At 37.7% G+C, this 16,496-nt stretch overlaps 2 protein-coding genes across 2 annotated transcripts in view; one reads left to right on the forward strand and one right to left on the reverse strand.

Annotated features, from left to right (window-relative positions):
- Positions 1-5,250: 5,250 nt before the first annotated feature.
- Positions 5,251-11,102, forward strand: LOC111435451 (MADS-box transcription factor 23-like). The gene is made up of 8 exons (XM_023072826.1): positions 5,251-5,560; positions 6,410-6,491; positions 6,569-6,636; positions 7,672-7,771; positions 7,848-7,889; positions 9,067-9,108; positions 9,189-9,346; positions 10,717-11,102. Exons 1-8 carry the CDS (start codon positions 5,379-5,381, stop codon positions 10,787-10,789), a joined length of 747 nt encoding a protein of 248 aa, XP_022928594.1. The 5' UTR covers positions 5,251-5,378; the 3' UTR covers positions 10,790-11,102.
- Positions 11,103-16,302: 5,200 nt separating this feature from the next.
- The window catches only part of LOC111435476 (NADPH-dependent thioredoxin reductase 3), a 10,437-nt gene continuing 10,243 nt past the window's right edge, over positions 16,303-16,496 (reverse strand). The window contains exon 11 of the transcript XR_002709078.1: positions 16,303-16,475. The gene's annotated coding sequence lies outside the window, so the exon portion shown is untranslated. The remainder of the gene's footprint in view (positions 16,476-16,496) is intronic.

Below are 16,496 nucleotides of genomic sequence, written 5' to 3' on the forward strand. Positions count from 1 at the left end.
TTTGGCAACGATATTTAACGTCAACGGATATAGACGGTTGATGGTCATCTTCATCTTAGCAACCGATCCTCTTTTGGAGTCATAAATTTCACATTCATCATTTTGAAATGTGATCACATACCCCTTTTCTTGTAACTGACCGATACTAAGTAAGTTGACCTTCAGATCAGGAATGTAGAATACATTAGAAATAGACTCTACAAAGCCATTTCTAGTCTTGATATCTACGGTTTCTTTCCCCATCATTTGGAGAGTTGAATTGTTGCCAATAGAAACCGTAGTATGAAAATTTTCATCTAGAGTTGAGAAGAATTCCTTACAACCTGTCATATGATTGCTGCATCCAGAGTCTACGACCCATACACCTTGATCTGCAACCTTCATAGCATGGAATGACATTAATAATGTTTCTTCTTCTCTTCTCTCCACAAAATTGGATTGATCTCTTTTCTCCTTTTGGAGCCTAGTATAGCATTCATTTTTGTAATGTTCAAGGCGTCCACATTTGTAACATTCCACCTTAGACTTGTCAAAGTGTCTCTTGCCTTTGTTGTCATAATCGTTTCTGACTAGGTCTGCTGACCTGCCAACATCTCCACTTCTTTCTCGATTGCCTCTCTCATGACCTCTGCCTCTTCTTTGCCCTCTACCTCTAGAGCTTGAAGTTTCACTTGGTGTGGATATCTTTAAGGCTGTCATCTCCTCTATTGCACTTGTACGATTGAGCCTCTGCTCATGTACTAACAGGGAGCTTTGGAGTTCATCTATTTGCATCTCTTCGACATTGTTTGCTTCTTCGATAGAACATACAATATAATCGAACTTTGGAGTTAGTGATCGCAAAATCTTTTCTACGACCGCAACATCTGTGATTGAACCACCATGCATCCTCATTTTACTTGCAAGACTTATAACCTTGCCAATATAATCATTCACCGTTTCTCCCTTTTGCATTTGGAGAATTTCAAAGTCTCTCCTAACTACCTGTAGTTGAGCACGTTTTACTCTCGTTGAGCCTTGATACTTCCTCCTCATAGAATCCCAAATTTCCTTGGATGTCTTCTTCTGAAGCATTGTTTCCAAGATAGTCCTATCAATGAACTGAAATAAATAGTTCTTGACTTAGGTCCTTCAACTTCGATGCTGCCAATAGTTGCTGTTGACCAGCTGAGAGTACCTCGCCTTCATTTGGCTCTTCATAACCCGTTTCCACCATATCAAAGAACTTCTTTGATCTGAGAAAATTTTCCATCAACATCGCCCAATGATCATAGTGACCATTGAACCTCGGGATGGCGGGCTGAACGTAGTTCTCAACTTGTTTTTCTGCTGCCATTTTTTGCTGCTGCAAGATTGCTCTGATACCAGTTGTTGGTGACAATAGAAAACTGAAGTGAGATTGAGAGGAGGAGTGATTTGAATGATGGGGAGGGAGGTTCTTTTATAGGGGGATTCTCGGAGTTGGTTGAGATTTTTGTGGATGAAATTGAATTCACCTCCTCCTTCTCTTCCGTAACTAATTCAAACTTCTATTATTAGCTTCAACAGTAATGACATATGATGGTATGATATGTATGCATGTGATATCGATTACGTCATGTTGTAAATGAAATGAAATACCATGAACATCATGTTATGTATTGCTAAGAATGTTTGATTTATCCACCACACCTAAATGGTGTGAAAGTTATCTTATTTATAATCAAATAAATTACAAGGATATGGAAATAACAATGAATGAAAATATAACTATGGTAATAAGGCAAATATTACTTATAATAAAATATCAAATATAATATATATGGTAAATTATAATTTATTACTAAATATCCTTAACACCCCACCGCAAGCTAAGCGTCGGATTTAAACGAACGTGAAGCTTGAATCTGAAAAATTCAAAGAGGTTGAGAAACACTTTTCGTGAAGATGTCGACAACCTGGTTCAGAGGAGGCGTAGAGAAACACTTTCTTGGCCATCAAAAATTGCAGAGGGATCGCCGCTCAGCGGCTATGCTGCCTTGGCTACAGCGAGAATATGTCTAACCCATGAAGAGAGATTGTCACTTAGCGACGATGCTGCCTTGGCTCTGGTGAGAATATGTCTAACCCTAAGAAGTAGAAGGGGAAACCTAGAACAAGGGACAAAGAAATGTTGAAGCCAGAAGAGTCGCCACATTGGGCGAAGGGGCCAATTTTAGCGAGAAGGGCGGCAGCAACTTGGTTGGTGAAGAGGCCAGTGTGGCACCCAGATTCCAAAGGTAAATCTCTACATAAGGTCGATGGGCTTATCGAGATTCTGTATATTTTCAAAGAGAACGTTGATGAAGATCCTAAGATTCGGGTTTCTATGAAGGATGAAGGATGAAGGATGAAGGAAAAATTGGGAAGAAAATGAAAGAGGCTATGTTTGGAAAAGGTGAGGTTGTATGTACAGAGTATGGCGAAGGATGATTTGGAGGTCAAAAGGGTGGAGCCGAAGAATAATCAATCGGCTCTGCATGTGGCAGCCATGACGACTGCCCCTGCGGCGTCAAAGCCAGCAGTGGTGGTGGAGAAGAACGGTAGAAGATTTCAAAAGCCATTGAAAAGAAAGAATCCGGGTTACTAAATCAAAATGGCTCTGATACCATAAGAATGTTTGATTAATCAACCATAACTAGATGGTGTGAAAGTTATCTTATTTATAATCAAATAAGTTACAAGGATATGGAAATAGTAATAAATGGAAAGATAACTATGGTAATAAGACAAATATTAGATATTTTTCTTATAATAAAATATCAAATATAATATATATGGTAAACTATAATTAATTACTAAATATCCTTAACAATTGCCATGTAAAACTGTGTGATAGATTATGTGAGGACTAAAATGCATACATGATGCATATATGTACTATGTCATGGATGTAAGGAAATAGTGAATGATGTTAATATTATGCTATGAATGAAAATTATGGGGACCTCATGTATGTATGTATGTCATGTGCATTGGATATTTCCTCGTTATATTATGCTAGTAGGGACGCATACCTTCGATATTTATGTTCGCCATGATATCATGCATGCCTTTCCTTTTCTTTGGCATCCGGTGACATATTACTGCATTGTGCCCGACCAAGTTAGGCCTAGAGGGTACATATACAAGCCGACCTGGCGGATCTATGTGTTACGTCGGCCGTATGTGGGGAAGTACCATACATTCAACTAGACCAGATCTGGACAGAGCAAAGGGCATATTATGGTTTTAAAAGAAAGGTCCTATCATTTTATGTATGTGATTGCATTACTAATCCCAACAGTAGGATGACTCACCGAGTATTTCTCAAAATCCTTAATCCACTTGCTACCCTTATATTTTTTTAGGTAAAGGTAAAACACCCCTACACGGATGGTAGTAAATGCTGGAACGGCTATGGAAGTCAAGATAGGAGTAATATGCATTTAGTAGTTGAGGAGGTTTGTTTTTTATTTTTATTTCTGTTTAGACGACGACGACAAAAAAAAAAAAGCATTACAATAAGACATAACACGTTTGTTTAAATTTCATTTCCAATTTGAACATAACTCAATGTCAAGACGTTTGAACTAAATGAATATGTTCTTACAAATTCAAGTACAACCCAATTGATTAAAATTCATATTATCGATAAAAAGGTCATAGGTTTGATTGCTCACTCATACATATTCGATTTGAAAAAATAATAATAACAAAAGAAAAAAATTGTTCTTATAGATTTGAATATATTTAGACGTGTAAGACATAACACGTTTGTCTAAATTTTATTTCCAATTTGAACATAGCTCAATGTTAACACGTTTAAACTAAATAGACTTGTTCTTACAAATCTAAGCAGCACCGAATTGATTAAAAGGTTAAAGGTTTGATCGTGATTAAAAAAAAATCTTTTTCTTACCGACATGAGTATATATATATATATATTTATAGATGTTTAAGACAATACACGTTTGTCTAAATTTTATTTACAATTTGAACATAGCTCAATGTTAACACGTGAGCTAAATAGACTTGTTCTTACAAATCTAAGTAGGACCCAATTAATTAAAAGGTTAAAGGTTCAATTGCTCACTCACATATGTTGTTATGTATTAAAAAAAAATCTTATTCTTACCCACATGAGTATATATATATATATATATATGTTTAAGACATTATATGTTTGTCTAAATTTTATTTCTAATTTGAACATAGCTTAATGTTAACACATTTAAACTAAATAGACTTGTTCTTACAAATCTAAGCATGATCCAATTGATTAAAAGGTTAAAGGTTCAATCGTGGTTAAAAAAAAAATCTTATTCTTACCGACATGAGTATATATATAGATATTTAAGACACTACGCGTTTGTCTAAATTTTATTTCCAATTTGAACATAGCTTAATGTTAACACGTTGGAACTAAATAGACTTGTTACAAATCTAAGCAGGACCCAATTGATTAAAAGGCTAAAGGTTGGATCGTTCACTCACATGTGTTGTTACCGATTAAAAAAAAAAATCTTATTCTTACCGACATGAGTATATATATAGATGTTTAAGACATTACATGTTTGTCTAAATTTTATATCCAATTTGAATATAGCTCAATGTTAACACGCTTGAACTAAATAGAATTGTTCTTACAAATCTAAGCAGGACCCAACTGATTAAAAGGTTAAAGGTTCGATTGTGATTAAAAAAAAAAAATCTTATTCTTACCGACATGAGTATATATATATAGTGTCTTAAACACACACACATATATATACATTTGTCTCAATTTTATTTTCAATTTGAACGTAGCTCAATGTCAATATGTTTTATATATATATATATATATATATATATATATTTTTGTCTCAATTTTATTTTCAATTTGAACCTAGCTCAATATTAATATGTTTGTACCAAATAAACTTGTTCTTACCAATCTAAGCATAACCCAATTGATTAAAAGGTTAAAGGTTCAATCGTTCATTCGCCTATGTTGTTACCTATTAAAAAAAATTTCATATGTTTGTGTGGAAAGTCAAAAGTTTGAATCTACGGGAAAAGAAAAAAAAGAAAGTTAAAAAAAAAAATTTAAAAAGATCCCTCCAAACGCGGCCAAAGAAACCAGCGAGTTGATGCCAATATTGGATAAATTCTACGTATAGAAATAGCAATCGGCACCCCTTTATGTTTGCATACTAATTTTAGTGGAACTTACCTTTCATGGACTCCAAAGAAAATAAGAAAAACCCAAATTTCCAAATTCATTTTCAAGCTTCCAACACCAACGCCCTTTCTTTTTTAACCAATTATTCCCCCTTTTCCCAAATCAAATTTCTTTGCCGTTTGCCGCAACAACATCATAGAAAACACCAAAATCCGACATGGGAAGAGGCAGAGTAGAGATCAAGAAGATTGAGAATATCAACAGCCGACAAGTTACATTCTCCAAACGCCGTAATGGGTTGATGAAAAAGGCCAAAGAATTGTCGGTTCTTTGTGATGCAGAGGTCGCCATTGTTGTCTTCTCCAGCACTGGAAGACTTTATGAATTCTCCAGTACTAGGTACAAGAACAATAAAACATTTATGTTTCTGGGTTTTACTGGATTTGTCTCTTCAGATTTTTGTTCTTCATTATGTTCTTAAAGGGTTTTCAGTGTTTGATTATTTCCCCATGTAAATTAATCACTTGAATAGTAGAAACTTTCTGGGATTTTAACAATATGGGAGTTCAAAGTGTTAGAAGATGGTTGGGAGGGAGTCCCGCATTGGCTAGGGAATGATCATGATCATGAGTTTATAAGGGAGGAATACTATCTCTATTGGTACGAGATCTTTTTGGGAAGCCCAGAGCAAACCCACGAGAGTTTATACTCAAAGTGGACAATATCATACCATTGTGGAGGTTTGTGATTCCTAACATGGTATTAGAGTCATGCCCTAAACTTAGCCAAGTGTCGAACAAAGAAGTTGTGAGCCTCGAAGAAGTAGTTAAAAGTAACTCAAGTGTTGAACAAAGGGTGTACTTTGTTCGAGGACTCTAGAGAAAGGAGTCGAGCCTTGATTAAGGGGAGGCTGTTCGAGAGCTCCATAGGAATACTATCTCCATTGGCATGAGGCCTTTTGGAGAAGTCAAAAGCAAAGTCATGAGAGCTTATCATACCATTGTGGAGAATCGTTATTCCTAAGACAGAACGGTTTTATTATTCAATCTTTTGGTCTTTAGTGAGTGTTCTTTTCTCAGTGATGAACCCACACAAAGATAAGATTTGGGCCTTTGTTATTGGAGACATGTTCTTTTAAATGTGGGTCTATCTTGTCTCTCTGTCTTCCTGTCTTCTTGGAATGAGAAACATGTTTTGTTTTCCTCACTTCGAAAATTATTGACTGTTCTTTCTCTTTATGTTTTAAAGCATGGAACATACACTTTCAAGGTACAGAGGACAGGGCATGGAGTTGGATTTTCCAAGAGAGACTTTGGACCATCCAACACAAGTAAAATGCGTTACATTCATGGCCTATGTTTTCTTCTCTTTGTCTTTTTTATGCTGAAATTCTCTGTTGAAAAATAGGTGCCACCATCGGATTCTGATGCGAAATCATCCGAAGACGAGTTCGTAAAGCTGAAGTTAACGTACATGTAAGTTGATAGTTTTCTTGGTTGTTTGTTTGTCAGCTATTCTTCTTGAGGGACCTCACGTAAGAGTTCTTAGTTGATAAGTTGATATACTGAAATGAAAGAGTCGGTCAAGTTATGTGAGATCCCACATCGGTTGGAGAGGAGAACGAAACGTTCCTTATAAGGATGTGAAAACCTCTCCCTAAGAGACACGTTTTAAAATCATAAGGCTGACGACGATACGTAATGGACCAAAGTGGACAACATCTATTAGTGGTGGATTTGGGATGTTAGAAATGGTATCAGAGCCATACATCGGGCGGTGTGCCAGTGAGAACACTGGGCCACCAAGGGGGGTGGATTGTGAGATCCCACATCGGTTGGAGAGGAGAATGAAGCATTCTTTATAAGACTGTGGAAACCTCTTCCTAACAGACGCGTTTTAAAATCATGAGGCTGACGACAATACGTAACGGGCCAAAGCGGACAATATCTGTTAGCGGTGGGTTTGAGCTGTTACAAATGGTATCAGAGCCATACATCATAGCGAGAAAGTTGGGCCACCCATGGGGGTGGATTTTGAGATCCCACATCAGTTGGAGAGGAGAACAAAACATTCCTTATAAGGCTGTGGAAACCTCTTCCTAACAAACGCATTTTAAAACCGTGAGGCTAATGGCAATACGTAACGGGCCAAAGCGGACAAATATCTGTTAGCAGTGGGTTTGAGTTATTACAAATAGTATCAGAACCATACATCGGGCAGTATGCCAATGACAACGTTGGGCTACCAAGAGGGGTGGATTGTGAGATCACACATCGGTTGGAGAGGAGAACAAAGCATTCCTTATAAGGGTGTGGAAACCTCTCCCTAACAGACGCCTTCTAAACTGTGAGGTGACAATACGTAACGAGCCAAAGCGGACAATGTCTCTTAGCGGTGGGTTTGGGCTGTTACAAGCTATGTCCGTTCATTTTACCAATTTATTTGCTTAACAATCTAGAATATGACTTAAAAAGGCTATTATGTGGCTTCCCATTTCTTGGATTTTATAGGCAGATGAGAGGGCAAGAACTGGATAGTTTGAGCTTTAGAGAGCTACAAAACTTAGAAAATCAGTTGCGGGAAGGGATCGTGTCGATCAAAGACAAGAAGGTACCTTGCAAATAGACATGTTCATTTTAGTACACTTGTATGCTTGCCTTGGCTGAGACATGTTTTGCTTTCCTAGGAGTCATTGCTTTTGGAGCAGCTCCAAAGGTGTAGGTCACAGGTAACTTTGTTATCCCTTTTTCAAATTTTCTTTTGGTTATATGTTTCTTAGAATCCAAAGAAGTTGAATTATCACAAGTAAGCTATTGAAGATTTTGGTTTGGAAGTCGAGTTTGTGACTTGTTTTTATAGGAACTTTATTACTGTGAGATCTCACATCGGTTGGAGAGGGGAACGAAGCATTCTGTGTATGGGTGTAGAAACCCTCCCTAGTAGACGCGTTTAAAAATCATGAGGCTGATGGTGATACGTAGCGAGCCAAAGCGGACAATATTTGCTAGTGGTGGGTTTGAGCTTTTACAAATGGTATCAGAGCCAGACACTGGGCGATGTGCCAGTGAGGACATTAGGCCCTCAAGAGAAGTGGATTGTGAGATCCCACATTGGTTGGAGGGGGGAACGAAACATTCTTTATAAGGGTGTGGAAATCTCTTCCTAGTAGATACATTTTAAAATCGTGAGGCTGATGGCGATACGTAGCGAACCAAAACGGACAATATCTATTAGCGGTGGGTTTGGGCTGTTACAAATGGTATGAGAGTCGGACACCGGGCGATGTGCCAGCGAGAACGCTAGGCCCTCAAGGGGGGTGGATTGTGAGATCCCACATTGGTTGAAGAGGGGAACGAAGCATTTCTTATAAGGGTGTGGAAACCTCTCCCTAGTAGATGCGTTTTAAAACTGTGAGGCTGACGGCGATACGTAACGTGCTAAAGCAGACAATATCTGCTAGCGGTGGGTTTGGGCTGTTACAAATGGTATCAAAGCCAGACACCGAGCGATGTGCCAGTGAGGACGCTAGGTCCCCAAGGGGGGTGGATTGTGAGATCCCATATTGGTTGGAGAGGGGAACAAAGCATTCTTTATAAGGGTGTGGAAACCTCTCCCTAACAAACGCGTTTTAAAATTGTGAGGCTGACGGCGATACGAAACGGGATAAAGCGGACAATATCTACTAGCAGTAGGCTTGGGCTGTTACCAACTGTGATGTATGGAACGATGGGAAGTAGCTCGATAATGCCGAATAAAATGGTAGTGGGGAAATTTTGTAAGTTTATAGACTGATGGATACACTTGTATGAACATGTATGAACACAATCTTATAAGTTACTAACTTTCTCTCTTGATCTTAGTGATTGATTACTAACTATTTCCTATCTGATTTTGTTCATTCTTAGGGGGAAGTAGTCATTTCCGAGAACGAGACTCTGCGAAAACAGGCTAGTTTTCGGCTCGTAGTTTAACTTCGATTTCCGAGATTGAACGAATGGCACTAATGTTTTATATTTATCTTCCTTAGCTTGAGGAGTTTCAGCAGAGAAATAATACACCACTTTTGGAGTCGAGCCCGCTTCAGAGATCCTACTTTTCGGATTCGAAAACCGCTTCTACCAACGAGACTGAGGCCGAGACCGAGGCTGAGGAGAATGACTGCTCGGAAATTTCCTTGCATCTGGGGTAAGCTTTAAATTTCTTACTCTATTCTATCTGGTTTGCCTTCAAAAGAAATCTGTGTGGAATATGAACATGATTAGCAGCTACTACTACTTAGCTTTGAAATTGATTAATGATTCCATCTAATACTCGTGTATTTGCACCGAAACAAACCGATGAAAAGACGAAACGAAAGGTGAAAACGCATTTGATTTAGTCCCGATACCTTCAATTTCGTAATAGTTTAGCTCCCAAGCCTTGGTATATAGCAACGTAATCTACGTACAATTTAGTCCATATTAGATTTAGTATTGTTGAGGTTTACTGAGATAGCTCAAGCCCGCTAGCAGATATTGTCCTATTTTGACTTTCCCTTTTGGGTTTCCCCTCAATGTTTTAAAATGTGTCTATTAGAGAGAGGTTTTTCCACACTCTTGGAAAGAATGCTTTGTTTCCCTCTCCAACTGATGTGGGATCTCACAAATTTACTAGGGCCCAGCATCCTCGTTGGCACACCACCCGGTATCTGGCTCTGATACTATTTGTAACAGCCCAAGCCCATTGATAGCAGATATTGTCCTCTTTGGGCTTTTGCTTCGGGGCTTCCTCTCAATGTTTTAAAATGCATCTATTAGGCAGAGGTTTCCACACCCTTATAAGGAATGCTTTGTACCATTTTTCAACCGATGTGAGATCTCACAATCCACCCCTTTAGAGGCCAGCGTTCTTGCTGGCACACCACTTGGTGCCCGACTCTGATATCATTTGTAACAGTCCAAGCCCACCGCTAGTAGATATTGTCCTCTCTAGGATTTCCCATCTGGGCTTCCCCTCAATGTTTTAAAACACGTCTGTTAGGGAGAGGTTTCCACACCCTTATAAGGAATACTTTGTTCCCCTCTCCAACCGACGTGGGATCTCATATTTACTGGAAAGTTTTAACATGTATAAATAGATAAACATAAACGACTTAGAAACCAAATGTGTTAAAAACGATGAAGAACATCTCCACCTTGATGACATTTTCATGGTTTTAGAAAGTTTGGGCTTATAAATTCTCGAGTTAGCAAAACTTGTGTAATCTATGTTTGGATCATACAAAGGAATATGTTTTAGAAACTTAGGTTTGTGTGCCTAAATTGTCGGTTCATGATTTCTCTTCTCGAGTTTATGTGTAACGTCTGTTTGTTAGTCCAAGGCGTCCTAAGCTAAATGCACCCTAAACCTACATAGAACGTAGACTCGACTTCTTAACTCCATATTATAAGAGCCTAACTCGTGAGCCGAACACTCTTCTAAATCTTTTCGTTAGTCATTTATTCGCAAGTCTCCTTTAATGGGAACATTTTATTCCAAACTTACAGTTAAGTCACATAATCGAAGATTTTCTTTAGGTTGTCGTTGGATGGTCGACAAAACAGGAAACGATCGGTTGAAGGCACGAGCAATGACACAGCAGGCAGCTAAGTAGACATGGAAGGAGACGTGATTTTTGCAATGATGAACTCTCTCATCATTTTGGTCTGTAACCGACTCGGTTCCCGTTCGGGTTTTGCTTTCGGCGTTCTTGTTCATCGGGATCGGAGAGGTAGAGCCTTACTACATTGAATTGTCCACAGTCACCACAGTTTATATTGATCTAAGAAACTTGTTACTTTCAATGAAATTTGTTACAGCTATTGTAATCAATATCTGAGCAGTGATTTTTCTTCCCTTTTATTTTTGATTCTTTTGGCTTGTACATGAACAATTTTTGGTACATCAAGATGGGAAATGAAGGCTACAGATTAGAACATGTATTGGATGTGTCGGGTCGATGTTGCGTCGTCGATAATATTGATTAGGTTTGTAATCGGGGAATTTCTTTAAGTTTAAGGATCAAATAAATATAATCGTTAGATGTTCGTGTATAAGTTGATGGTAACGTGTTACTTCCCGTTGTTAAGCATAGAATGGGAGGCTAGTAGATATTATCCGCTTCGGCCTATTACACATCATTGTTAGCCTTATGGTTTAACCATGTCTACTAGAGAGAGGTTTCCACATCGATGGTTCGTTTCTCTCTCCAACCGATGTGGGATCTCACAATTCACCCCCTTTGGGACCTAGCGTCCTTACTGTTGTAATGCCCCAAGTCCACCGCTAGTAGATATTATCCACTTCGGCTCGTTACATATCACCATCAGCCTCACAGTTTTAAAATGCATTTACTAGGGAGAGATTTCTATTTCCCATGCAAATTGTTTTCCTATAACTATTCAATATCCTTACGAAAAATTAATCGCATCAGAGCATTTCCCCGTTGTGTTCGTGTATGTCTTATAGATCTCCCCGTTGTTGATTGGAAATTGGAAATGAATATTCGAAAGAAACGATTGCTTAATTACAGTATTGATTTCAGCATCTGAATGTTTCGTTCCCCTCTTCAATTGATGCGAGATCTCAAGAATGAAATCTCACATCGATTGGAGAGAGAAACAAAACATTTCTTATAAGAGTGTGGAAATGGAAATCTCTTTCTAGTAAAAGCGTTTTAAAATCGTGAGGCTAACGACTATACGTAATGGGCAAAGCGAACATTGTCGGCTAGCAATGAGCTTGGGCTGTTACACTAATAGACTAAGAAGTAAGAACGTTGTCTAATAACATTCTAAGAGTCAAATAAAATATATTATATGAAATCTCTAATAAATATGTACACGTGTCAATTATCGTTGAACAATATACGTTTGTGTTGGTATCTAGATTTAATATTAATTACCCAATTGATGAAGACACATTATTTATAACATGAAATTAAGTGCAATTAACTATGGTAATTTTTTTTTTTTTTTTGGTAAAACAAGATAATTTTTTAAAAAGAGAGATTAAATTACATGTTTAGTCGTGTGTTTAAATGGTTCTTGACGTATTTAAAAAAAGTACTTTTATATTAGATCTAACATAAAATTTTATGTTAGGTAGGTTCATGAGTTATATAAAAAACTTCGAAAACGTCGATTGAAAATTTAAGGAAGTACTAGATACTATTTTAAGGCTATCGAGACGCAATCGAGAGATGTTTCAACTTATATTTATACTGATGTAATTTCCATTACCGATGGATAAATATTCTTATCCGCCATGTATTCAAGGCTGGAATCAGACTGCTATTAATATCTCAAATTAAAGCCCGGAAAACAAATAGCTGCAAATCAAAATTGGAATTGACTTGTTAAATTAGAAGCTTTGCGCAATTAGCTTCTGATCTCGATAAAGCTACTCAGAATCAATTGGCAAGAGGTGAACGATTACGTGAGTTGCTCAAACAATCCCAATCAGTCCCAAGTAAGTACTAGATACTCTTTACAGAAATAAAAATACCCTTGAATTTTGCGTTTTGTCTAAAAAATACTAGCCATGCCCTAAGCTTAGTCGTGCCAATAGATTGGTAAATCCTCAAATATCGAACAAAAAACTCCAAAAAGAAAATGAGCGCCTCTTCGAAGGCAGTCAAAAATGATTAAGACTCCAAAGGAGTCGAGCCTTGATTAAGGAGGCGCACTTTGTTCAAGGGGAGGTGTTGGATGATGAAAGTCCCACATCGGCTAATTTAGGGAATGATCATAGGTTTATAATTGAGGAATACTAACTCCATTGGAATGAGGCCTTTTGGGGAAGCTCAAAGCAAAGCCATTCGAGCTTATGCTCGAAGTGGACAATATCGTATTAGTGTTTTAAAATTACTCTTTTAACTAAAAAAAACCATAAAATTTTTAAATTAACATTGAAGATAATCAATGTCGATAGACTATTTTCGTCTCTATATTGATCAAGGTAAGTATTTCTTAACTATAGTACTATCAGTAAATATATATTTAAATTTATTAAAAAAAATTAAAGGCATCACTATGCGCCTTCTAAGAAAAACTCAAAATTAATTCAGAAACTAGCACGAGACGTAGAAACAAAAATACTATTAGCTAGGACTATTAGACACCCCCGCATGGGGGCGCTAAAGTATTTGTCTACTCTTCAGAAGAGAATGAAAGAGACAGAAGAGCCAATGGAACACAATCTTATGCAGGTTGAGATCTAGGTAAATCATAGAGCATCCAGAAACACTATCCATTGACTACCTACTGCTTTATGACAGAGATTGAAGCAAAACGTTTAAATATTCTTTGACATCGAAACGCAAGAAAGATGAAGGCTGTCAATTCGACAGCCTTACCCGTCTTAGGAGTTGCAAAGAGAACTCCCATCAAGCTGGGGACTTGGACTGGACGAACCGACTTTGTAATAGTCAAGATGGACGACTTCGACATCGTGTTAGGGATGGACTTCCTACTAGAATACAAAGTCATTCCATGTCCCTAGCAAAAAGTTTAGTAATAACAGAGTCAAACCCAACGATTATCTAAACAAACAGCCGACAAGTAGGAGGGGTGAAAATGATGTCAAATTGCAGTTGAGAAAGGATCTAAGCCATGATGAATCTACGCTCGCTGCCATTACCGTATTGGAAGAGGGAAGCTCAAACGAGTCAACCCCAACAAAAGCCTCACGGTCAATTCAGAAACACTGCAACACGAGACAAGAAAGTCAGACAAAATATTTATCTCCATCTAGGAAGATAAATAGCGAGGTTGATGTTATATCAGGGGCAAAATCGCCTGCCATGAATGAATGTCATACGACTCAACCCGAGCTAGTTGAATTCTACAAGCAGCTAAATGACTTGCTAACATTTGGGTTCATTAGACCCACAGATATCACGGTTAGTGATCACCTAGGGGTTGGGGAGAGACATCAAGCCAACACCTCCACTAAAGAAGGGAGACAAAGCCAAACCTCTAAAACAACACATGGTCGCATAGACGTACCATCCAAACAAAGGAAGAGAAGGGTCGGTTAGAAGCGTCGACCACAATATTTTCAAGGAGAGAGATAGTTCTAATCAAATTAAGGTCAGATCAACTCTGAGATCAAAGCAACAAGAGTCAAAGAGTGGTGCAAAAATACTATGGACTAGTCGAAGTTATCCACAAGATCGAAAAGACATCATATAGGATCCAATTGCTTCCATGGATGCGGACTAGTCGTGTTGTCCACGTCAGTAACATGAAACGTTACTCTCCTGACCTAAAAGACGTCAAGCACAGAGAGGCTACACGACCTCACACAAGGTAGAAAAATCCCCAAGCAAAGGAATCAAGAGAAACTTCGACCGAGGAGATGCCCAGAGTCAACAAACCAAGAAGTAGTTTTCAACAGTTCCTAACAGATTGGAAGAGACTCCACAACACTAAAATCAGTTGAAAGCGCGTCGAAGAGACCTAAAGTTAGCCTCAATCTACAACATCGAGTTGTAAAGAGTCAGTTAACAGGGATGTCAACGAATTGAGTGGGGAGAATATCAGGGTCATGCTTATCCAAGACGTATTTCCTATGGCCGCATGACAGATGTCCCGATCTTGCTTGTCCGAGTTGATTGACAGGGACGTCAACCAATTGAGTGGGGTAGGATGTCACGATCATGCTTGTGCAAGGCGTGTTGCCTATGGCTGCATAGTAGATGTCCCAATCTTGCTTGTCCAGGACGTGTTGTCCATGGTTGCATGCTCGTTCCAAGCCCCTTTTACATGCTTTCATCCTAAGATTAGACCTTTACCATTTCACATTGGGTTAATATGGGGTGTATGACCATTTACCAAAACCATTTCTACATTCGGCAAGGCTAAAATGCCCCAAAATGTGCTATAGGAAGATATGACTAATTGTCACTTTTTTCTAGCCTGAGTAATATGCTATTTAAGCCGTGATATTTCTTTATTTGCTTATAGTCATATAACGTTACTTCCTTCAATTCTTCAAATCGATTTCAAATGTAATTCTTCGCTCACGTTTTCTAAACTTTTTTTTGCAACGTGACTCAAGGCTCGAACATACGCCGACGTTGTCCGCGACGTCCGAATTTCTCACGATTGACTTGTTCGCTTGGTTAGAACAAGTGGCGCACAATCGCTATCCCGCTATCGCAAGAGTGTGATTGTGGCACTCCTTTCAAAGTTACCTTTGCATTTTCCTCTCCTTAGAGAGTCCAAATTTTTCAAAAACAAAAAAGTAAAGTCCCACTTATAAGGGTGTGAAAATCTCTCCCTAATAGACGCGTTTTAAAATTTGGACTTGAAGAATCAAATCCATGTACGATAGGTGAATTTGCTTATTCCTAACAACAGGTTTGTTGATTCCATGAAGACGAGCTTACAAACAATTCATTATCTATTCTATACTATACACTAACCTTCATAAATCAAACACATTGCACAAACTCATTTTCTCTGTACCTGTTTCTTTAGATAACCAAAACACAAATTATATAAACTCATACTTATCCAATCTATACTTGTTCAAAACACAAATTATATAAACTCATACTTATCCAATCTATACTTGTTTAAATCACGAAACAAATACCACTCCTTGCCATTAATAGAATGATTTTCGGCTTGATTTAATACAAAATTAAAAGTTTAAGAATTCATCAACATAGAGGAATTATTAAAGACACAAATATGCTTTGACTAAACTTATAATTTAGTTCTTTTTTATTTTTATGTATGAAAACCCGAACTTTCTCAAGAATATAAAGACGTACAGAAATAAAACCTACCAAAGACGCTTTAAAACTTTACTTATCCATCCCTACAACACTATACTCATTATTCTCCTCCAAAAAAAATCTAGTACCACGAGAGTAAAGTGATTTCTTTATTCACACTACCATTAAATAATAGTTTTTTTAATGGGGTCAACTCCAAATCCTTCTCAGAAATACGATATTTCTATTCACACTCAAGCCTCGTCAAGTATCTAACAAATAAATGAAACTTGAAAAACTTAAATCCTTCTTTGTTATCGAGTGAAATTTTTACTTCTTAGAGAAGAAAGAACAAAAAATAAAGAACAAAGATGTATATAAGACTCGAACCTTTTTCATCATAGTCGTCATCAAACGAAGAATTAAATTATGATGTATTATGGAAGGAATCGAACCTTTTTCATCCAGAAACTACAACCAAGGAATTTGAGGACGAACCATAGGAAGGAGTCATCCCCTCAAATGAATGCCTGTTCTGCAGATGAGAAGTTTTGCATTTTTTTTTTTTTTTTTTTTTTTTTTTTTAAAAAA

This window comes from Cucurbita moschata, unplaced genomic scaffold (assembly GCF_002738365.1).
Source record: "Cucurbita moschata cultivar Rifu unplaced genomic scaffold, Cmos_1.0 Cmo_Scf00049, whole genome shotgun sequence".
Classification (NCBI taxonomy): domain Eukaryota; kingdom Viridiplantae; phylum Streptophyta; class Magnoliopsida; order Cucurbitales; family Cucurbitaceae; genus Cucurbita; species Cucurbita moschata.

Coding starts and splice junctions, on each gene's coding strand:
- LOC111435451 (XM_023072826.1), top strand. CDS start 5,379: ATGGGAAGAGGCAGAGTAGAGATCAAGAAGATTGAGAATATCAACAGC. Junction 5,561..6,409: donor TATGAATTCTCCAGTACTAG/GTACAAGAACAA, acceptor TATGTTTTAAAG/CATGGAACATACACTTTCAA. Junction 7,890..9,066: donor TCCAAAGGTGTAGGTCACAG/GTAACTTTGTTA, acceptor GTTCATTCTTAG/GGGGAAGTAGTCATTTCCGA.